This window comes from Myotis myotis, unplaced genomic scaffold (assembly GCF_014108235.1).
Source record: "Myotis myotis isolate mMyoMyo1 unplaced genomic scaffold, mMyoMyo1.p scaffold_m19_p_17, whole genome shotgun sequence".
Classification (NCBI taxonomy): Eukaryota; Metazoa; Chordata; class Mammalia; order Chiroptera; family Vespertilionidae; genus Myotis; species Myotis myotis.
The window spans coordinates 23514769-23539546 of NW_023416321.1; the positions used below are offsets into that span (position 1 = coordinate 23514769).

General features: G+C 43.9%; 1 protein-coding gene across 1 annotated transcript in view; it reads right to left on the reverse strand.

Moving 5' to 3' along the window:
• Positions 1 to 4011, reverse strand: part of LOC118671442 (leucine-rich repeat-containing protein 37A-like) — a 39802-nt gene extending 35791 nt beyond the window's left edge. Inside the window, exons 1-2 of the mRNA XM_036339625.1 lie at positions 2849 to 4011; positions 33 to 104 (exon numbers count right to left, since the gene is read on the reverse strand). Of these exons, the coding sequence (XP_036195518.1) occupies positions 33 to 104; positions 2849 to 4011 (1235 nt within the window). The remainder of the gene's footprint in view (positions 1 to 32; positions 105 to 2848) is intronic.
• Between the last annotated feature and the right edge of the window lie 20767 nt (positions 4012 to 24778).

Sequence of the window (24778 nt, forward strand, 5' to 3'; positions counted from 1 at the left end):
TTCAAATTCATTTTTGGAGAGAATATACTCACAGTTTCTCAACCAAATGGTATGACTTCCACGTATCTTTACCAATGTAAGAAATGGCATTTCCTTGCAAGTTTCTGTGAAGAAATACAGTTAATATGAATAGCTAAGAAATGAATGAACAGAATAAATAAAACAATCATGGCAACCTTATGGGGAATATTCAAATGTAGAAAACACCAGCTTTCTAATTTCCACAGCTCTCAGCTTCCCAGTTTGCACAATTAATAAAGACATAATGTGGGGCCACTGGCACACTGAGGCATCTCCTCAGAACTTGAACTGGTTTTTTTTGGATCGGTAATGCCAGTTAATTGCTTTGAATACATTTCCTTTTCCAAAATCACTTGTGTCTAAAATGACTCCTACAAGTCATGAGAAAATAATAATTCAACAGGAAAATGGCAAAAAATTATCATTTTAAGAAAATAAATGTAACGAAACCTTATGCCAGGCCACAGGAAAGCATTGGCTTAGTGCTCTCTTTGGAAATCTCTCCAGGTGTTGGAAGGATAAGGGCAATTAGAAATGAGAGGACTAGTATGGACATAGACATATTTGACAGGGAAAAGCACAAATCACTGAGCAAGGAGGAAAGTATTACCTCCTTAGGGGGAAAATACGAAAAGAAGAGAGAGAGAGAGATCGGAAGGATAGACACACACCAAAATAGTAACAGGAGTGGTAGAGAGGGTTGCGTGGGATTTTCACATTATATCCTTTAATACTTCTGTGACATTTAAAAACAAAACGGTAAGAATGCGTCTGTGACTTGCAAGTGTTTTTTTAAAAAAAAGCTGTTAAATTCCTGAGGTTCAGTTTCAAACACTAACTCTGTGGATGACTTTGCATCTTTACCTTTAGCTTTTCCTCGTCCCTCAGCAACAGCTTACCTATTCAGTTTACAGACACATTTTTCAGGAAGTCTGTCTGCCCCTCTGCCCAGTGGACATCTCCACTCAAGCAGAAGCCTTCTTGTTGCTGTATGCTCACCAATGAAAGAAGCCCAAACTGAGCTCACCTCCTCAAACTGGCTCTCTTTCCCAACTGCTGTATGCCCACCTGTCATACCACCATCATTCTCCTCATCATCCAGGACAGAAATTTTCCAGGGTCATATTTGATCTTTCTCTTTCCTGTACATCCCATCCCTCACTCCAGTCAGTTACTAAAGCTTGTCAGTTCGTCCTTTATAGTATTCCGAGGATTTTCTTTCTACTCCTATCGCAACTACTCTGATTCAGCGTCTTCTCATTGGACTCCTGGAGTATTCTATTTGGTTTCCTTCTGAGTCAAGATTTCCTCTCTGGATCACTCTACCTATGGAATCTAAAATAATCCTTTTTGTGGTTCTTTTCTTAAGAGAGAAGACGGAAGAGGGATAGAGAGATAGGAACACCAGTGAGAGAGAAACATCATGGATCGGCTGACTCCTGCATGTCCCCCACCAGGGATCAAGATAGGCCCTAACTGGGAATCGAACCAGTGACCTCTTGGTTCCTGGGTTGATGCTCAACCATTGAACAACACAGGCTGGACAATCCTCTTATTTGACTCATTTGTCTCTTTTACTTCAAAGTTTTCAGTGGGTCTCCTTATCTCAGTGTAACTTCCAGACCTCTAGAGCTGATAGTCAAGAGTTTTCTTAATCATATTTTTCACTGCTTCCTAAACCAATTCTTTATAACCAGACTGGTCTATTAAGTCCTGATCACTCCTGCAGCCATGCCTCTGTCTAGACCAGCGGTTCTCAACATGTGGGTCGCGACCCTTTTGGCGGTCAAACGACCCTTTCACAGGGGTTGCCTAAGACCATCCTGCATATCAGATATAGTACGATTCATAACAGTAGCAACATTACAGTTATGAAATAGCAACGAAAATAATTTTATGGTTGGGTCACAACATAGGGAACTGTATTTATAGGGCCAGAAGGTTGAGAACCACTGGTCTAGACTGTACTCACTAATTTTTCTCTATTTACCAAACTATAGCCACCCTTTAAATCCCAGCTAAAGTTCTAGCTTATCCATGCAGCTTTCCCTAACTTCCACACCCCAGTAACTGCAGATTCTGCTGAATTACAGCACCTCTAGCCTTTATTTCTTTTAGAACTTAATTATATATCACTTCCTTTTTTATGCACATTGCCTTTCTTCCCATCTACCACTGTCATGTTCCAGAGATAATGTCATACTTCTGTGGCTCCCACAGTACTTAGACCTAGGTTGGACACAAAATGGGTGATTTATATTGAAAGCCAGGGGGCAAAGATGAGTTCTGGATATGACTGAGGGATCAATAATAATAGCTAACACATACATATGTTAGGCACTTATACAAGTACTTTACATATATTAACTCATTCAAAACTCAAAACAATACTAAAGTTGGTAACTATCCTAATCTTCATTTTAAAGTTGTGGAAATTGAGCCCCAAGACTAATAAATGGCATACCTGGCTCTAGAGCCTAGACTCTCCTCTTAACCACTTTATTGTATCACCACCAGTAAGATTGGAAGAGGGCCATGTTGCTGTAAAAAGGATGAAGCAAAAGTAGGAGGACAGCAGAGGTTAAGGAATGAAATGATGGGGCTAAAAATATGGATCAGGAATCGACAATTACAAGTAAAAGACTGGTTAAGGGGGAACAATAATATTAAGGAGAATAAAGATAAGGAATAGTTATCAAACGAAGCTAAAACCAGAAAGTCCGTCAAAGTGGGTTGGGGGAGATGAGGAAGGCCCAGGAAGACCTCAAGGAAAAGGCTGCCATGTCAGCTAAGATGCAGAGATTAAGTGAGGAAAGGCAATTCTTACAAGATGGTGAAGGTGCCGTTGTAGATGCCGGGCTCTGACACAGGCACTTTGTTGAGCTTCTGATTTGTGCCAAAACCAATACACGACAGTGTCCCAATACTGCAGGTACAGAACTCACATATGTTCATGGTGGCACTCTGTTCAGTAACTAGAGGCACCATCTCATATGAGTCTAGTTGCTGAGTTTTGGCAACTTCCATGTCAAAAGATAGAGCTGAGACCTCAGACAAGGTTGGCTGCAGAGCCTGAATAGGCTCTGAATATGGAAGTGTCATTTCGGGGTGCTTTGGAGGAGCATCAGTTACCAAAGTTGGTTCTGGGGTGATGGTGAGTCCCAGGTCCAAATGTGGAAAGGTTGACTGTTGAGTCTGAACAGGTTGTGGACGTGGAACTGTCACCTCAGAGTGCTTTGGAGGAGCTGTAGTCTGCTGCAGGATGTCAGCCTGTGAAATAGGCTGAGCTGGGATCTCCTGCTGGTATGGAGGGTTGATATTTTCAGTTGGCCTGGGAGGGTAAGAAGAGACCTCCTTGTCAGTTGCAGGTGGCTCATTCTTCTTAGGGGTCTTTGGTTTTATCAAAATCCCCAGATCCACATCATCAAGACTGATAGACAACACTTGATGCTGAATTTTACCCCAATCTGGAAGTGAAGATATTGCTTCGTGATTTACTGAAGGTTGAGCTTCAACATCCGTAGTGGATTCTGGGAGTTGACCTTGACCCTTCAGATGGACTGAAGAAGTTTGTGTACTGGCAAGAGACACAGGAGGCAGAGTGGAGCTCTTCGAAGATTGAACATATTCAGGGTAGGGTTGCTGCTTATCTTGATCTCCGTGGTGGTCGAACAAAATCAAAGGCTCATGGGACACAGCAGACTGAGTTGAGGCTTCTTGTTGGGTTGGAAGCTGAGTTGAAGCCTCCTGAGGGTTCGGAGAAGGTTCCGTTTTCTCAGGGGCCTCTGCAAGTACATGGTTGACAGAAGGAAGTTCAAGGTTTGCAGGATTTTGCTGATTCCAAGACCAGGGCTCGGTAGGTCCCAGGGCAATGGAGGTCAGCAGGCTAGAGTCCACGGCCAACTCCGGAATTGGAGCTGCCTGGACCTGCAGCCATAACAGCTGCCACAGGAACAGGAACCGTGGGGCCCACATGTGCAGCCCGGACATGACAGGCAGAGGTCCGGGGCACAGTGAGCCACCAAGGGGAATGGGGCAAGGAGAGTGACCCAGAAGACTGGGCCACAACAGGTGATCCAAAGGAATGGAGCACAATAAGCGATCCAGGAGACTGGAGCACAAGGAGCGATCCAAAATACTGGGGCACGAACACGCAACCCAGATAAATGGGATGCAAGTACCCGCGCTGAGCAGGAGCCCAACAATTTGCAGCCATGTCACAATTGGCAGCCATGTCACAATTGGCAGCCATGTCACAATTGGCAGCCATGTCACAATTGGCAGCCATGTCACAATTGGCAGCCATGTCACAATTGGCAGCCTGTCCTGCTTGCCCCTTAGCAACCAAGCACCCCTCCCCACCTCAAGTTCTAACCTTTATTTAGGCAATCTTGATTATTCTTGGGCTGAAGTGAATATAGGAGGCCGCTAATTGATGTTTTTCTCTCTCTTTTTCTCTTTCTCCCCCTCTCTCCCTCCTTCAAATCAATAAACATATTCTCAGGTGAGGATAAAAAAAAAAAAAAAAAGAGTACAAAGGACTTGTGCCAATATGTTTAGCTAAATCAATGGCCTCCACGATTTATACACTGAAGCCATTTCTAAGCAATAGGGGTTAGAGAATGATAACAAATGCCTCTTGAACACACAACAAAATGTGCTCATCTTCTCTAGAGAAGCTTCCCTGACCTCTCCTCCAACTGTATCCTGCACCTCCCTCCGTGCTCCAAAAGCTCCTGAGCTACCTCCATCATGTCACCTGTAACATACCTACTTGATCGCTTCCCCCACTGGAGAGTGAGCTCCTTGATGCAGAAAACATAGTATGCTTATCTCTGTGTACACAGTAGGTGTTTAATAAGTACTTGTTTAATAAGGGTCCAGAGGCAGTCCAAACTATCAGTTTTAACGAGGGGGTGGGGGGGAATGATCGGTAACATAGACTCAGGATGTGAACTCTATTTAGCTAAGTGAAGTAAGAATGAACTGGGCATTCTCACACTCTACTCAAAATGGGATTCCCAAGCCCTAATGAGGTTTTAATTCCCCTCCTTCTCTGCCCTGAATAGGAAGGCCTCTGGCCCCTTATATAGGCCTCTGGTCTATATAATAAAATCCATACCCAGTGGATTTACTGCAAGGGATACTATTCTAGGACTTAACTCTTTCCAGTTCAGGAATGTGAGACGTCACAGCAGGAGTCAACCCTGGTTCTAGGAAGCTCCAAATGCACTCTGTGGATCACCCACCCTCTCACTGCAAGGAAACCTCTCACTTTCCCTGACTCAAGGTAATATAGAGGCTTCTCCTTCTATGCCTTCGACTGGTACTGTGCTCATAACTCCATTCTGGGCACTTTCACATCTATTGTCATTTTGTCCTCCCAGCCACTGGGAGCTGCAGGCAGGACTGGCAACTCCAGCAGTAATATGGCCTGGCAAAGGCCCTGCCTAATACTTTTTATTCCCCCCAGCATATCCATATCCATGGTTTTATCTGGTCCCAATCTGTTTTGTATAGGATAGGAAGCAAAACCTAGAGAATTTAACAGACTTGATCAAAGTCACACAGGATGTGTGTTAAGACCTAAGATCTTCCAACTTCTGGTCCAAAGAGGACTAAACTTCCTTAAAAGGTATGACCTTCTGAGATGGAACATACAGGGAAACTCTGAAGGTACCAGACTCTCAAACAGACTATAAAGATGCTGAGGAGCGGGAAACAGAGGTGGCCAATCTTGACATTCTGTGTTCTCCTAGAAAGACAGTGCTGAGATGCATGAGTGTTGGGGAGAACATTGGGTGTTGGGGCCGAGAGCACTAGCCAGAAGAAGGTGGAATGTCTAGATCTAGAGAATTCTTTGCAAGCAACTCCTGAGATTGGAATTCCAAGGTGAGCTGGAACACATGATCATTTTGCCAAGATAATAAGCCAAAAAGAGGTAAATCCTTTGGGTTTTACCAATATAGTATCCAAGTCACTGGGGAAAGTGGGACTGTAGATTGAAGAAACAAGTACACAATTATCCAAAGTGCAGGGTTCAGGATGGAGTCTGGAGGTCAGTGAACTGGTTGAAGTAGTTCATCAGAGCAGCCACACTCCACCCCTCATCCAGCCAGCCCACACCTCTTAAAGTAGAAAAGGCCTTCAACCCCATCACAGCCTGTTCTTTGGCAGTCAAGGGTGGGGGGCAATGACTTCAGGGCAAGTTAAATTCCTGACAGAAGTTTAAAGTGTCACTAGTATTTGACGGGTTCAAGCAAACCTTCAGGATTCTATATGAAGCATTTTACCTACTTCAAAAAGTGCTTTTATACCTGTTTCTAGCTCTTTCAAGGCTGGAACATCCAGCAAGAGAGGAAAATAAATCAGTAAACCGTTACTGAGTACCTGCGATATGACAGGCACTATGTGAGGCAGGAGAAACATGCTTTAGAAAGTGGTGGTTAAGTATTAAGAAAGTCTTCCCCAAAATGTGATATCTGATTTTTATAAAAATTTATATTAGCTTGCTTTGTTTTCAACAGAAAATATACATGGCCACTAAACAAAATTTTTTAAAAATAATAAGAAAGCAAAAATTACTCAGCATTCTGAACATAAAAGTAGTCTTGTATTTTGCTATTATTATTTAATAGTCTTTCTTGAACTAGCATATCTTATCATCCTATATAATAAAGAGGTAATATGCAAATTAACACTCCCACCCTCATAAGATGGCTGCCTACGACCAGGCCGGCAGGGGGGTTAGTGAGGGACAACCAAATGACTGAACAGCAGGCTGCGTAGGGCGACCAGGCTGACAGGGGGGTTCATGAGGGATGACCAAACAACTGAACAGCAGGCTGCGTGAGGCGACCAGGCCGGCTGGGGGGTGGTTAGTGAGGGGAGACCAGGCCGGCAGGGCGAGCAGTTAGGGGTGACCAGGCTGGCAGAGGGGGGCAGTAAGAGGCGACTAGGCTGGCGGAGGGGGCAGTTAGGGGTGACCCTGCCAGCAGTGGGGGGCAGTTGGGGGTGACCAGACCGGCAGGGGAGGCAGTAAGAGGTAAGTAGGCCAGTGTGGGGGGGGCAGTTAGGGGCAACCAAGTCATCGGGGGGGTGGTGCAGTTGGGGGCGACCAGGTTGGCAGGGGGGACAGTTGGGGATAATTAGGCTGGCAAGGGTGTAGTGAGGGGCAACTAGGCCAGCAGGGGGGGGCAGTTGGGGGCAACCAGTATGGCAGGGGGTGGGCAGTTAGGGATGACCAGGCCGGCAGAGAGGGGCAGTTGGGGGCGACCAGGCAGGCAGGGGGAGGGGAGGCAGTAAGGGGTGACCAGGCTGGCTGGGAGGGGCAGTTAGAAGCGGCCAGGCCGGCACAAAGGGGGCAGTTGGGGGTGACCTGGCCAGCAGGGTGGGCAGTTAGGGGCAACCAGGCAGGCAGGCAGGTGAGTGATTAGGAGCCAGTGGTCCAGGATTGTGAGAGGGATGTCCAATTGGAGAGGGTGCAGGCTGGGCTGAGGGGACAACCCCCTGCATGAATTTTGTGCACCTCTAGTTACTTTATATTCTTCCCTATTATTAAAAACTCAAGTTATTTAAAATTAGCATGCATGATATTTTATTTTATGGATACATCAAAATGTTATACCATCTATCCATATAAAAAGCCAGCAACTGGAACACCGTAACGACCGTAAGGACCTTAATGACTGGTCGCTATGACACCCACTGCAGCCAGCAAAGGCCCAATCGGGGGTGGTGCCAGCCGACCAACCTCCCAGGGCCCTTCCGGCCAGCTGGCACCACCCCTGATTGGCCTCTCCCACCCTGATTGAGGGTGGGTGGCTGGCCAACCCTCCCCCCACAGCCCTTCCCCCAGATCAGCCCCGCCCCCAATCAGCCTGCCCCACCACAATTGGCCCCCACAGTCCCTCCCCATGGCTGGCCCTGTCCCCAATCGGCCCCCCCACCCCAATCGGGGCTGGGGTCCGCTGGCCAATCACCCGTGGTCCCTCCTCTCAGCCAGCCCAGCCCTGACGGGCCCCAATTGGGGTGGGCCGGCTAGCCAACCTTCCGCAGTCTCCTCCTCCTGACAGGCCTGGCCCTGATCCACCCTGATTGGGGCTGGGTGGGCCGGATCCTACCCATGCACAAATTCGTGCACTGGGCCTCTGGTCTATATAATAAAAGCCTAAGCAACTGTTAGGGTGGAACGACCAGAACAACCAGTCGCTATGATGCGCACTGACCACCATGAGGCAGACACTCAATGCAGGAGCTGCCCCCTGGTGGTCAGTGCACTCCCACAGAGGGAGTGCCACTCAGCCAGAAGCTGGGCTCACAGCTGGCAAGCGCAGCACTGGTGGCAGGAGCCTCTTTATATGGATAGATGGCAGTGCTAAGGAGCAGCGAGCCAAGCACTAAGAAGCAGCAAGCAGGTGGGCGGTAAGTAGCAAGGGGTCCCAGACTATGAGAGGGATGTCCACCAAGGGGTCCCAAACTGCGAGAGGGTGCAGGCCAGGCTGAGGGACCCCCTTCCCCAGTGCACGAATTTCTAATCTACACTAATAAAAGACAAACATGCAAATTGGCCGTACCTTCGCTATGCCTTAAGCCACGCCCACCAGCCAATCAGAGCAACTATATGCAAATTAACTTAACCAAGATGGTGGCTGGCAGCCATGGAGCTGGAGCAAGCAGGAGGCTTGGTTGCCCCAATGAGGGAGGAAGCCAACTTCCCACCTGCTGCAGCCAGCTCTGAACTCCACTCAAAGCAACAAAGTTTCAATTACAGAAGGTAAATAAACCTGATACCTGCTTTCAGCTGGCTGTAGCCACGGAGCTGGAGCAAGCAGGAGGCTTTCCCTCCCGCCCACCCTGGCCAGCTCTGAGCTCCTCTCAAGGCTACAAAGTTTCATTTATAGAAGGTAAATAAATCCCAGAATTAAAAAAAAAAAAGAAAAAAAGGAGAGGCTGGGAGCTTCCATAGCCAGGGGGCTTGGCCAGCCTGAAAATGGCCGTCAGCCCCTCACCCAGACTGGCTAGGTACCCCAGTGGGGACCCCCCACCCTAAAAGGGGTGTGACCAGCCTGCAAATAGCCATCAGCCCCTCACCCAGGCTGGCCAGGCACCCCAGCAGGACCCCCACCCTGATCTGGGACACCCTTCAGGGAAAACCAGCCAGCCCCCACCCATGCACCAGGCCTCTATCCTATATAATAAAAGGGTAATATGCAAACTGACCCTAACAGCAGAACGACTGGGAATGACTGGTCACTATGACACACACTGACCACCAGGGGGCAGACGCTTAATGCAGGAGCTGCCCCATGGTGGTCAGTGCGCTCCCACAGGGGGAGCTCTGCTCAGCCACAAGCCAGGCTGATGGCTGCCAGCACAGCGGTGGTGGTGGGAGCCTCTCCTGCCTCCTCAGCAGCGCTAAGGATGTCCCACTGCAGCTTAGGCCTGCTCCCCGCTGGCAAGTGGACATCCCCCAAGGGCTGCCAGGCTGCCAGAGGGATGTCTGATTGCCAGCTTAGGCCCAATCCCCCAGGGAGCGGGCCTATGCCAGCAGGTGGTCATCCCCTGAGAGGTCCCAGACTGTGAGAGGGCACAGGCCGGGCTGAGGGACCCACCACCCGAGTGCACAAATTTTTGTGCACTGGGCCTCTAGTAATTTATAATTAACCATTGTTACTTAGGTTGGTCCATTCAGGTTGTTCTAACTTTTCTCTATTGTAAATTCAGCTGAGCACTGGCCAGTGAGTCTCAGTTTGCTGAGCATCATCCCATGCACTGAAAGGTCACTGGTTAGATTCCTGGTTAGGGATGCATACACAGAGGCAACCAATCAATGTTTCTCTCTCACTTCAATGTTTCTTTCATTTCTCACTCCCCCTCTCCCTTCCTTTCTCTCTAAACAATCAATAAAAACATGTTTTAAATTGAGCTGAGATTGAAGGATGATTAGCCAGGAAAAGAGTGTGGGGATGGATTTACTCAAGCAAAGAACAAGAGGCATGTACTTTTTAAAAATGTATAAAACAGATTCATTGAAATATTCAGTAATAATGATAATAGTACCTAACAAATAGCACTTACTATGACCCAGGGATGCTCTAATTCTTTTATAGATGTTAATGTATTTAATCCTACTAGAATTATCCTGTCACACATAAGGAAACTGCAGCACAGACAGGTAAATAACCCACAGAAGAACACACCGCTAATACATCAGTGACATGGAAATGAGACCAAAAAGGTCTGGCTCCAGGGTGTACCAGTAAATAAATCAGAAAAGGAAAATGTGCTAATTTTTAAATTTATGTTAAAAGCTTAACAACCAAAGTTTTATAATTATCATGTAAATTATTTTTCAGCTTTACATTTTGCATGTCTTTGAACACTGGAGTCCATGGGTTTGTCTCTCTTCCTTATAAAATTAAGGGAATGAAATAGTGATTTTCCTTATTTGTTCTAAATATTAATCTCTGCAGGGGTCATGGGATGTATCTATGGTTATAGTATTTCCTTCTTCCCTGTGATTTATAAGAAGGGGAAATTGTGCCTTGCCAAATTGACACCTCATTCATAAAAAGCAGAAAAGAGACCTGTACTTTTAAGGAATTACATGGCATTCAGAGGGCTGAATCTTGGTTTCCATGAAATTTGAAGGTAGTAAGGGATGTGGCCAAAGAGGGAGGCAGAAGTCAGGTCACAGAAGAGAAGCTTCCATTTCATGCTGGAGATGATGAAGAGTATTTGAAGGATTTTTCAACAGAAAGAGACAAGAGACTGATTTGCACTTTAGCAAAATCACTTTGGATGCTGTGTGATGATGGGACAGATTTGAGAGGGGCAAACTGGAAGAAAATCGAGTTGATAGGACACTCTTCCAGACGTCGGGGAGAGAAATGATGAGGGCCTGACGTATGACTGGCATTGGGAATGGTGAGAAGCAGATATACTTAATTTCAAAATGCAATCAAGTCACTGATTGAATACAGTAGTCCCCCTATCTGTGAGGGATATGTTCCAAGACCCCCAGTGGATGCCTAAAACCTATATTACTGAGCTCTATATATACTATGTTCTTTCCTATACCACATGCACACCTTTTCACTTAAAGGAAGCACTTGACAGCTTCTCTTTGGCATATTCCAATTGCCAAGGTCACCACTCTTGTACTTTGGAGCCATCATGAAGTAAAATAAGTGTTACTTGAACACAAGCACTGTGATACCAACAGTCAATATGATAACTGAGATGGCTACTAAGTGACTAACTGGCAGGCAGTGCATACAGCGTGGGCACACTGAGCCAAGACATGATTCAGGACAGTGTGCAATTTAAAACTCATAAATTGTTTACATATGAATTGTCCATTTAATATTTTGGACCACAATTGACCCTGGCTAACAGAAACCAAGGAAAGTGAAACCACAAATAAGGGGGGACTACTGTAGATGAAGGAGGTGAAGTGGAGAGATGAGCCAAGGGTGACTCCCAGGTTACTGGCTTGGAAGCTGGGTAGGAGGGAATGCCTTTTAGTGAGTGGGGAATAAAGAAGGAGCACAGGGACAAGGGGAAGGATCTAATCCAATGCCCACCTGTATGCTTGGATCTACTGTACACACACAGAGGAGCATGACAAGAACTCAAGATAGAGAAGCAGAGAGAAGGAGGTACATGGAGACACTGCCTCTCTAGGATGCTATAAAGGGGTTCCCAGGACATTGTTTCCACCTGCCTGAAAGATGGAGCCACGTCTGCTGCAGCCTGACTCTGGGCCACACCTGAAAAGAGGAGGATGAGGCTGGACCACACAGGGGCAATGTTATCCGTGAACCATCCATGGGGCCTCTGCTCTTGAAGGGAGAGAGCTGAGACTGACACCTGGGGAAATGAAACTACAGAGCCAGAAACTGAAGTGAAACCCACCCAGCAGGGCCAGGGTTTAGGAAGCAATGAGAAGGGGAGCAGAGCAGGACCAGGCTGTGATGTTACAGAACATGAATTATTCAGCCGGAATTCCCTGTACTCACGGCTGGAGCACTCTGCTGGACTGACATGGGGCCTCAAAGAGGCTGGAATGAGTCAGAAAGCTACGGCACAAATCCAGCTCCTCCATGCTGAGGATCCACCGTGGTGACTGCTGGCTACTTTCTGCCCCACTGCCTAAGAGGCCTTGGGTCATCCCCAAACACGAAGACCTTGACTCATGGCCTTCCTGATCTTTTCATTCCTCTAGTACAGCGGTTCTCAACCTGTGGGTCGCGACCCCTTTGGGGGTCAAATGACCCTTCCACAGTGGTCGCCTAAGACCACCGGAAAAACACATATATAATTATATATTGTTTTTGTGATTAATCACTATGCTTTAATTATGTTCAATTTGTAACAATGACATTGGGGGTCATCACAACATGAGGAACTGTATTAAAGGGTCGCGGCATTAGGAAGGTTGAGAACCACTGCTCTAGTATTTCAACTCCATAGTGGGACACATATTGTTAGTCAAATCAGTAATTTATTCATTCATTCACCAAATATTTACTAAGTTCCACTAAGTATCAGGTGTGGTTACCATTGGAGAAACATTAGTAAATAATGCACTCAGTCAAATATTAAAATGACCAATTCTATTTGTGTGATTGTAGGCAAATCAATTTCACATGGGAATATCAACTTACTACCTAGGACAGTGGTTGGAAAACTCATTAGTCAACAGAGCCAAATATCAACAGTACAAGGACTGAAATTTGAGAGCCAAATTTTTTAAACTTAAACTATATAGGTAGGTACATTGATATTAACTTAATTAGGGTACTCCTAAGGCTTAGGAAGAGCCACACTCAAGGGGCCAAAGAGCTGCATGTGGCTCACGAGCCACATTTTGCTGACCACAGACCTAGGAAATTTCTAAGATGCTTTTCAACCATTTCAAGTATCCTAAGACTCCATCACATTATTCATTCAACAGAATAAGGCAGAATAAGCACATACTTTGTACATAAGCATATAATTTTCTAATTCAAGTAAAAACTCATAAGACAAAGGGCTATTTCCTGGATATAGGATTGAAATGGAAAATCTTACATACACAATTACTAATAAAGAATTTCATATTCAATAAATCACCTTTATTACAAGAACAAAAGTAGAACCAAGATGGCGGCATAGGTAAACACCTATACTTGCTGCCTCCCACAACCATATCAAAATTACAACTAAAATACATAACAATTATCAGCCAGAACCGTGGGAAAGCTGGCTGAGTGGAAGAACTATAACTAGAGATGTAAAGAAGAAAGCACATTGAGACTGGTAGGAGGTGCGGAGGTGTGGAGGTGCAGAGGTGCTGAGGTGTGGAACAGGATGGCACCCAAGTGTGCTGCTTTTTACTTTTTTAATTGGGAGGGAGATACAAACTCCTGCGTGCTCTGAGCTCCAGTGCCAGGAGAGACTTTGGGAGACCCAGACACATACGGGGAGAAACTGGACTGTCTGGCATCGAGGCAGGAGCTTGGGGCAGCTTTCTTCCAGATGGAGGTGCTCACAACAGTCATTGTTCCTGAGCTGGGACCTCCCCAGTGCAGGGATGCCTGGCAGCCATTGCTGTTTGCTCCACCCTGGAGATTCCCTAAGACCCCGCCTCACCCAATTTACAACCCCACCCAAGCTGTGCGCAGCAGCTTTTGCATATGAATGGCCAGTCCTTTCTCAGCCTAAAACCTGTCAAACTGCAGCGGGGTCAGGGAGCCCCAAAGCTATCAAAAGAAGGCAAAGGCCAGCCTACCTTGCTTCACAGCTGGGCCTCATCTGGACACTTCCAAACCCCATACAAAGAGGAGGAATCTGCTGATCTCTCTGTAGCTCCTGCTGGGTGGCCCCAGGCAGTGGCTGACTTTGCACCTCCTTGGAGATCCAAGAGCCAGTGTACCCAGTGGTCAGTGTGAGACCATTCCAGATTACAACTCTTCACATCCATAAGTGACAAACTCAAGGGGCAGACTCAGTGAGCACCAAAGCCCCACTGAAGCAAGTCCTGACCCATAAGGGTGTCTCCAGCACAGAAGCTCTCCCATTGGAGACATAACTGGTCCTCACAGCCAATTGGCCTGGAGGTAAACAAACACAGGGAAGCAGCCAAAATGTGGAGACAAAGAAACATGTCACAAATGAAAGAAATGGAAGAAAACAAACTAATGGATACACAGTTCAAAACCATAGTTATAAGGTTACTCAAGAATCTTCTAGAAACCTCTGAGGAACTTAGTGAGACCTTCAAGTATCTTAGTGAGAATGCAAAAAAAAAAAAAAAAATAGTGTAAGGAGCCTCTGGAACAACTTCAAGCATACTAAGATCTGAATTATGGGATGCCAGAAGAAGAGAGAGAGCAAGATATTGAAAACCTATTTGAAGAAATAATGACAGAAAGCTCCCCCTACCTGGTGAAAGAAATAGACTTACAAGTCCAGGAAGTACAGAGAAGCCCAAACAAGAGGAACCCAAAGAGGACCACACCAAGACACATCATAATTAAAATGCCAAGGGCAAAAGACAAAGAGAGGATCTAAAAGCAGCAAGAGAAAAACAGTTAGTTACCTACAAGGGATACACATATGACTGTCAGCTGATTTCTCAATAGAAACAATGCAGGCCAGGAGGGAGTGGCAAGAAATATTCAAAATGACGAATAGCAAGAACCTACAACCAAGATTACTCTACCCAGCAAAACTATCATTTAGAATTGAAGGTCTGATAAAGAGCTTCACGGGCAAGAAAAAGCTAATGGAGTTCATCACAGCCAAACCAGTATTATATGAAATGCTGAAGGGTATTCTTTAAGAAGAGGAAGAAGAAAAAGGTAAAGATAAAAAATTATGCACAACAAATACATATCTATCAACAAGTGAATCTAAAAATCAAATGAATAAAAAATCTGATGAACAGAATAAACTGGTGAATGTAATAGAATCAGGGGCATAGAAATAGAGTGGACTGACAATTCTCAGGGAAAGGGGATGTGGGGGGTTGCGGGAAGAGATGAGACATGTATGCAGTACCTATGGACACAGACAATGGGGTGGTGAGAGCCTGGGGTGGGGTGGGAACCAGGTGGAGGGAAGCTATGGGGGGAAAAGAGGGACATCTGTAATAATCTGAACAATAAAGATTAAAAAAGGGAACAAAATATAAGAAATAGAGACTATGTCAGAAATTCATCATGTTGTCATCATCATGTGCTAGGATTTGGTTAAAATCCATGAAGACATGGTATGAATTTGGTTTAAAGTCAACAAGACATGGTCTAAATTTTTTAAAGAAAAAATGGCATAAATAACACATATAACTCAATGTGCTAAGTGTTGTAATCATGGAGGTAGGTAAAAAGGTCCATTATCAGAAAGTGGATGATTCAGCAGTTTCCATTTTCTTCTTCTCGCCCTGCCCAACTCATAGAACAGCTCTCAGAAATTTCATCATGAGTATGAAGGGAGTTCCCAGAAGAAGTAAGTGAGGGGATGTAATTCAGGGTATCAATTGAGGACTAGTGCCAGGGCTGACCAGCTGACCCTGAGCGACGTATGAATGATTACTCTGTCACACGACTGCTGCTAAGGGACTGCCTGGCTATAGGAACAAAACAGTCATGTTCACCTGCCTCCTTAGGCTTTTACTGTAACAACAACTTGAACTAAAATTAACTATAGATACTATCAGCAGGGCAAAAACCCTGAAAAAAAACACATGCATCTGCAGTGTCCTTTAAGCAAGGACGTCTGAATACTAACCATGAAGATTCCAGTAAATACCCGGTGTTCGCACGTACACAGACTTGCTTCCCCACAAGGATATACCAGTGCCCAGACCCTAAACCCTGCTGAAGGAAAAGCCTTCCCCTCCCCTCCCCCCACCAACCTCCTCCCAGAATATTTAAAGACAGTGCAAACTGAGTCAAACTAAAGCTTCAAAAAAGCCCAGACCCAAATCAAATTGAATCAGCCTTATACATTAGCAGCTTGGAAGAAGAAGCGTGCCTATTCTGGGTGTATTATTTGCTTCAGTCTCTATTGTTCTTCTATACAAAATGCCCAATACACAATTTAAAAAGTGATACCTAGGAAACCCTCAAATATTTGAAATATATAAAGCAAGAAAATGTGACCTGGATATAAGAAAAGAAATATTCAGTAGAAGCAGAACTAGACATGGCTGATGTTGAAATTATCAAACGGGGACTTTTAAAAAACTGTGATAAGCCCAGCCAGTGTGACTCAGTGATTGAGCATCAACCTAAGAACCAAGAACCTAAGAACCAAGAGGTCCCCAATTCAATTCCCGGTCAGGGCACATGCCCAGGTTGCAGGCTCCATCCCCAGTACAGGGCATGCAGGAGGCAGCCAATCAATGTGTCTCTCTCTCGTTGATGTTTCTATCTCTCTTTTCCTCTCCCTTGCTCTCTCTCTAAAATCTGGAAAAACATATTTAAAAATTAAGTAAAAAAAACAGTTATAAAATGATTAAAGATTTGGTAAAAAAGGTGATCAGCATGAAGAGATGGATATCTTATCAGAGATACTGAAACCTTTAAAAGAAAAGGAATGCAAGAAATGTAAAATAAGGTCTTATAATTTGAGGTTGCATTACCTAGGCTAACAGCAGATAGAACAGAGAAAAAAGAAAATGGTAAACTTGAAGACAGGTCAAAAGAAAATATCTAAACTGAAACACAAAATATTTAAAAATGCTGTAAATTAAAAAAGAGCACATCCATGATATGTGGGAAAATATCAAACAAAGTAACACACATGTAACTGGAGTACCAGAAAGAGAGTGAGAATGTAAAAGAAAATAACATTTGAAGACATAATGGATGAAAGGCATCAAACTGTAGATTCACAAAGCTCAGGAAATCCAAGCAAGATAAATACAAAGAAAATGACAGCTAAGCACAGCATATTTAACATATTGCTGAAAATGCAAGTGCAGAATACATATTCTTTTCCCATGTGCATGGGACATTCATCAAGATACACTATATGCTGGCCAGGGAACAAGTCTCAATAAATATCCAAGAATTAAAACAGAACAGAGTATATTCTCTGACAATAATGGAATTTAGTTAGAAATCAATAACAATAAGATACACTCCCAAATATTTGAAAATAAAGAACACAATTCTATATTACCCACAGGACAAATATAAAATTGCCAGGGAAATTTTAAACTAAATTATGAAAACACATCATATTAAAAAATGGCATAACCTAAATGAGAATGTATAGGTTTAAATGTTTCTATTAGAAAAGAAGAAAGATATGAAATAAGTGAAGAAGGCATCCACCTTAAAAAGCTAGAAAAACTTGAGCTAATTAAACCCAAAGTAGAAGGAAGAAAATAATAAGATTGGTAAGCAATGACCCAGAAAACAAACAAATAAAAGAGAAAAATCAGCAAAGTAAAAAACGGATAATTTGGAAAGATTAATAAAAATTGATAAACCCTTGCTAATTCTCATCCATTTCTCACCAAGTCCTCACAAATTTCCTATTACTGGCAGAGACTAGCAGCTGTTGCTCCCAGCCTGGTGCCATGTCAGGGCCAGTCCTCCTGCCCACCATGGGGGAGAGAGCCTACAGGACATGGAGTGGAAAACAGCCCATAAACCACAAAGCACAGATATGGGGATGGGGTACCATCCTGGGAAGACCCAGTCCCCTGGGGCCCCACCAGGTGTGCAGGGCCTGGGGAATGGTCCCTGAGGTGTTTCTGCATAGGCCCAGAGCCAGCAGGGAGTTGAGAAGAGCTCCCTCCATACAAAGAGAGGAAGGGATAGCAGAAGGCAGTCAGCCCCTATGAGCAATGAAAAAAGTCTAGGCACCTTGAGATTGGGGGACCATTCTTGGCTCTGAAAACAGTCTCCGAGATCCCCAGATCAGAGAGATAGATAGAGGTAGAGATAGAGATAGAGACAGAGACAGAGATAGAGATAAAGACAGAGATAGAGATAGAGGATGAATCCCATAGGTATTCTGCTGTTGAATTGTTATTTTTTTATTATACTAGTATACTTCTCCCTCTCACCATTGCCCCCTCCATGTAAGAGACTGGAAAGGTCAGTGTCAATCCCAAAAAGGTGTAGGTCCAAACATACACAAGCAATTGAAATTAGACTCTTGAGGGTTTGGAACCTACAAGGAAAGCACCAGAAATGCCAACAGATTGGGCACAAGGACCTGAGCTCAATCTGACCTATGTAACCTCAAACACCTCTTCCAGACATATTCTAGGGCTTTATTTACATTTATTTTAAATTTATGCATGCTATTCTATGGTTCTAATTCCTTTTTGATTTTGAATTGTGTTATTGACTAAATGTTCTGGGAGATCACATGGGCCCCTCTTACTTCCCTTTATTTTTTTTCCTTCAGTCACACAGGGGATTTCATTGGCTGCAATGAGCTGAGTCTAGGCAGACACTGTAAGAAATTCATCAAACCAGCAATACTTGTTGACTATGAGTACCCAGTTCTGGTTTCTGGGTTTGGAAAGAATAGTTTTCCTCCTTCTTCCCTCCCTCCATCCTGGATACTCCCTCCAAATTTTATTAAATATGAAATTTGAGAAGTGTTAATATTAGAGAGGGTGTGGAACAATCGACACATGTACTCTGCTGCTGGGAATGTGAATTAGTCCTATTGCTTTGGAAAAGACTGCTGTCATCTGTAAAGTAAAGGTAAGCATAGCCAACCTTCTCCTACATACATCCTGCAGAAACCATTGCATATGCACGCCAGTAATCATTCACAAGAATGCTCATAACAGCCCTGCTGGCATTAGCAAGCATAAAAGGGGGCAAATGAAAAATAAATCGTGGTATAGTCAGACACTGAAATATCAGTAGGAGTAAAAGCAAACATACTACAACTACACACAGTAACATGGGTGAATCTCAGAAGCATAATCAAGAGTGCAGTGTAAACAATATTAGGGAGAGAGATGGCTCAGAGGAAGAAGGGAAAGGGGACAAAATTATAGAGGGGTATATGGCTGGAGAGCACAGGGATGCCTGTCATATTGTTAGCCTTTATTCTCAATCCACATTTTATGTCTACTCAATACTAAATAAAAATAAGTATACAAATCAGAAAAGAACATTTTAAATTGTATATGTGAATAATACCTATAATGATTATATAAAGAAAACTGCCCAGAAAATTGTGCACCAAAACAGTAACAGTGGTAAAAGTGAGCTTTTTCCTCTTCTATATTTTTCTTCAAAATTCTAAAATAGCATTCACCATTTTTGTTTAAAAAATATTTTAAATTACATATAAAAATTTATAATGAAATAAAATTGTTCATAATATGTCAAAGCATGGGCTATAAAATTGTTGTTGTTTTTTAAGTTGGAGAGGTGTTGGTATGATCTCATCTAGGGATAAAAAACACAAAGATAAATCTAAAACTATTACTGTGGGATAAACGGGGATTTTTGTTTACTTCTTTTTGCTTAAGTATTTCTAAATTTCTCCACAGTGTTGCTTTTAAATATATATATATTTGTATTGATTTCAGATGGGAAGGGGGAAAGAGAAAGAGATAGAAACATCAATGATGAAAGAGAATCATTGGCCAAACCGGTTTGGCTCAGTGGATAGAGCGTCGGCCTGCGGACTGAAGGGTCCCAGGTTCGATTCCGGTCAAGGGCATGTACCTTGGTTGCGGGCACATCCCCAGTAGGGGGCGTGCAGGAGGCAGCTGATCGATCTCTCTCATCGATGTTTCTAACTCTCTATCCCTCTCCCTTCTTCTCTGTAAAAAAATCAATAAAAAATATATATATTAAAAAAAAAAAAAAAAGAGAATCATTGATTGGCTGCCTTCTGCACACTCCCCACTGGGGACCGAGCCTACAACGCTGGCATGTGTCCTGACCTGGAATTGAACTCTGACCTCCTGGTTCACAGGTCGACACTCAACCACTGAGGAACACTGGCCGGACTCCACAGTGTTGCTTTTAAAATAATGAATCATAATTAAAGCTTTTTCTTTGTCTTGTTTTGTTTTAAGAAGGAAGTGCCAAAGGCTCAATGCTTGCTTAAATTCATAGAAGACCCAATGCATCTTGTTCATGCTAAATCTCTTATATATGGACAGTCCTCAGCTCATAGTATGCATTCAATAATTATTTATAGAATAAACGAATGAGTAAATGAGTGAGTAAATGAATGAACAGAGTGTTAACTGAAGAGGTGGAAGAACACTTGGTCTCCAGTTTATAATGTACCTTCTCCATCCATTACAGTCTAGAAAGGGCACAATTCCCATAGTTAAGAAGAAAATGAAGCCTAACGTGGGAAGGAAGATTGTATGGCATCTCATTCCTTGCTTGAATGAAGTCCTTTCTAGCAGCTGAGGCAACATACAGTTAGAGACTGATAATCCTGGATTATTGGAAGGCAGAGAAGTTATAGAATATTAAAGACAAGCACACAGCAACCAGCTTTCCAAAGAGGAGGGGGAAAGAAGATGGATTCCATAAACTTAAGAGTGATCAGATTCTCTACCTATGCAGTTCTTGGTAAGAAACCCTTTCTTGGAAATTTAAAAAGGAAGTATTCATGCAACCAGCTTTCCAAAGAAGGAGGGGAAAGAAAACAGATTCCATAAACTTAAGAGTGGTAAAATTCTCTACCTATGCAATTCTTGGTAAGAAGCCCTTTGTTGGCACTTTAAAAAGGAAGTATTCATGCAAGTCAGCATGGGTGCAGCTAGGGTGAGTCAGGCTGGATGGACCTCTTCCCTCTCTGGCAACATGAACATCAGAGGAAGGGTGGGGTGGAAAGAGCTATAAACAAAATATCTGATCTTCAGCACTAAACAAAAGTACCCTGGGATCAAACAGGAAAGAGTAAAATTCAGGAAAGTGATGTGCAATCTATTGTGAATCATCATCATTGCTGTATGGGCCAGTATGCAAAAACAATAACAAATTTTGAGCCTTAATCTCCCCCAAGTTCCTCTCCCCCATTCCAGTCCTTCTCCTTTGAAATGGGAAAGTAGAGTCAGTTAAGCAAGACTGAAGCTCCAGAAGAAGGATGGATGTTGCCTACCAAAGACCAAAGCTTGAAGACAGATGACTCAGTGTTTTCAGTAACTTTGACAGACCCAATTAATGGTACACATCAGCTTCGTCCATCCTCTTGCCCATGTGTGTCTCCTGCATCTGCACATCGGATGTTCTGCTAGCCATGGAGACAAAGGTCACTGACTGCCACTCTCCCCCTCATATGCACACACAGTAGCCCACACTTTGTAGAGAGGAGAAAGACAGTCATCAGAGGCATCCATCTAAGTGTCAGTTTCTCTCCCTAAGTATGCTCTCAATTTGTTGAGAGAAAGAAGGCAGTTCAGGCCCTCTCCTAGGGAAGGGAGAATGAAGTCTAAGGGGGAAGGAATCCATGGTCTTTTCTTCCCTTCCTTAAAACAACTGACAAGTGTTCTTGTTAAATCTACCCACCTACTCCCAAGGAGATAGCTACCCAGGTCCACTATGAGCCATATTGGCTTGCTTTGTCACTACCTGCAGTGCCCATGTGAATGAGAGGGCTGTGAAATACAATGCAAAGTGTTAAGTCAACAGACCATAAGGACCTGGACAACAGACCTCATCTCTATCACTCTCACCCTCACTTCTTTCTCTCCAGGAGCCCACTCTTCTGTCTGTTCTTTAAATGCACCAAGCCCATTGCCACCTCCAGGTCTTTGCCCTTGCTGTTTCCTCTACCCAGATACACCTCCCCCTAATCTGTGTGAGTCTGGCTCCTTCTCAACAAGCAGGTTCTAGATGAAATGATACCCCCTCCCAATGGGCTCCCCTCTCCAGCTTATTATGCAACTTCCACCCAACCTTCAGACATTCTCTATCATATTATATATGGTTTATTTTCTTTCTAGCTTTGAACTCCATCTTCTACTACCTTGTTTGTCTGTCTGCCCCACTATATTTTCAGCATCTGAAGATCAGGGATCTTGCCTTTCTTGTCTGTCACTGTATCCCCAGGGCCCAGAAAATGCCTGTCATACAGTAAAAGCTCAATAAACATCCACTGAATATGGACACAAGGAAGATTTCACTCACTTAGATCGTTTATGTTACATATTCCTTTCAGTAACCAGGTATAACTTTAAAAGCTTAATTATATTACTCAGATGTTCCCAGAGCATCATAAGTGGTGGATTTCAGAACTAAAAACAATCCCTCTGATTAGCTCAAAAGTTCCTGTTCTTTGGACTTTAAAGTTTTCTTTTGAGTAAAAGCACATATTCTTTGCAAGCAAACTTACTTGGAACCCCACAATATAAAACTAATAAAAATACAGGTGCTTAAACCAAAACCACAATGAAATTCTATCTCATGCCCATTAGTATAGATACTACCAAAAAAACAAAAACAGAAAATAACAAGTGTTGGCAAGGATGTGGAGAAATTGGAACTCTTGTGCACTGTTCATGGAAATGTAAAATGGTATACAGCTGCTGCATAAAGTAGTATGAAAATTAAAAATAGATTTACCATATGATCCAGCAATCCCACTTTTGAAAACAGGATCTCCAAGAAATATTTGTACATTTCTGTTCCTAGCTAAAATGTGGAAGCAGAGGAGAAACCAAGATGGCGGCATAGGTTAACGCCGGAGATCGCTGCCTCAAACAACCACTTCAGAGATATAACTAAAGGACAGAACGGACATCACCCAGAACCACGGGAAGGCTGGCTGAGTGGAAATTCTACAACTAGGAGGAAAGAGAATATCATACCCAGACTCAGAGGAGGCGCAGTGCTGAAGTGAAATACTCAGGTGCAGAGTATGCGCGCGCGGAGCGGGCTGGCGGCGGAGGGCGCGGTTGTTGTTTTCAATCGGGAGGGAGTTTCAGAATCTGAGCTCCAGATCCGGGCGAGTCTCTGAGGACCGAGTCTCAAACGGGAGAAACGGGACTGTCTGGCTTCGGTCGGAACTCGAAGGCAGCTTTCTCTCCGAGGTTTGCAGCCATTGCTGGGGCTCTGAGAGGCAGAGCCCCTGGGGAAGGAACTGAGAGTCGCCATAACTGCTTGTTCCGCCCGCCCTGTAGATCCCCGGGTACCCGCCCCGCCCAAGCCCTGCGCAGCGCCATTTGCCGGATAGCCTCAGGCAAACGCTAGATTAGCACCGCCCTAGAGATCCAGCACAGAAGCCCTCCCACTACAGACACAGCAGACTCTCATAGCCAGTTAGCCTGGAGGTCAAATCACCCCGGTATTGCCGACATCAATCAAGGCTTAAAGGCAACAAGACTGCGCACAAAGACCACTAGGGGGTGCACCAAGAAAGCATAAAAAATGCGGAGACAAAGAAACAGGACAAAACTGTCAATGGAGGATATTGAGTTCAGAACCACACTTTTAAGGTCTCTTAAGAACTGTCTAGAAGCTGCCGATAAACTTAGTAAGGCCCTCGAAAAGACTGGTGAGACCGCCGATAAATGTAGTGAGATCCTCAAGAAATCTAATGAGACCCTCGATGTTGTGATAAAGAACCAACTAGAAATTAAGCATACACTGACTGAAATAAACAATATTATACAGACACCCAACAGCAGACCAGAGGAGCGCAAGAATCAAGTCAAAGATTCGAAATGTGAAGAAGCAAAAAACACCCAACTGGAAAAGCAAAATGAAAAAAGAATCCGAAAATATGAAGATAGTGTAAGGAGCCTCTGGGACAGCTTCAAGCGCACCAACATCAGAATTATAGGGGTGCCAGAGGATGAGAGAGAGCAAGATATTGAAAACCTATTTAAAGAAATAATGACAGAAAACTTCCCCCACCTGGTGAAAGAAATAGACCTACAGGTCCAGGAAGCGCAGAGAACCCCAAACAAAAGGAATCCAAAGAGGACCACACCAAGACACATCATAATTAAAATGCCAAGAGCAAAAGACAAAGAGAGAATCTTAAAAGCAGCAAGAGAAAGAAACCCAGTTACCTACAAGGGAATACCCATACGACTGTCAGCTGATTTCTCAACAGAAACTTTGCAGGCCAGAAGGGAATGGCAAGAAATATTCAAAGTGATGAATACCAAGAACCTACAACCAAGATTACTTTATCCAGCAAAGCTATCATTCAGAACAGAAGGTCAGATAAAGAGCTTCACAGATAAGGAAAAGCTAAAGGAGTTCATCACCACCAAACCAGTATTATATGAAATGCTGAAAGGTATCCTTTAAGAAGAGGAAGAAGAAAAAAAAAAGGTAAAGATACAAATTATGAACAACAAATATGCATCTATCAACAAGTGAATCTAAGAATCAAGTGAATAAATAATCTGGTGATCATAATAGAATCATGGACATAGAAAGGGAATGGACTGACTATTCTTGGGGGGGAAAGGGGTGTGGGAGATGCGGGAAGAGACTGGACAAAAATCGTGCACCTATGGAAGAGGACAGTGGGTGGGGAGTGAGGGCGGAGGGTGGGGCGGGAGCTGGGAGGAGGGGAGTTATGGGGGGAAAAAAAAGAGGAACAAATGTAATAATCTGAACAATAAAGATTTAATTAAAAAAAAAATGTGGAAGCAACCCAAGTGTCCATCAACAGACGAATGGATAAGCAAAATAGATATATGCATACAATTGGAATATTATTCAGTCTTCAAAAGTAAAGAAATTATGACATACGCTACAAAATAGATGAATCTTGAGGACATGCTAAGTGAAATAAATCA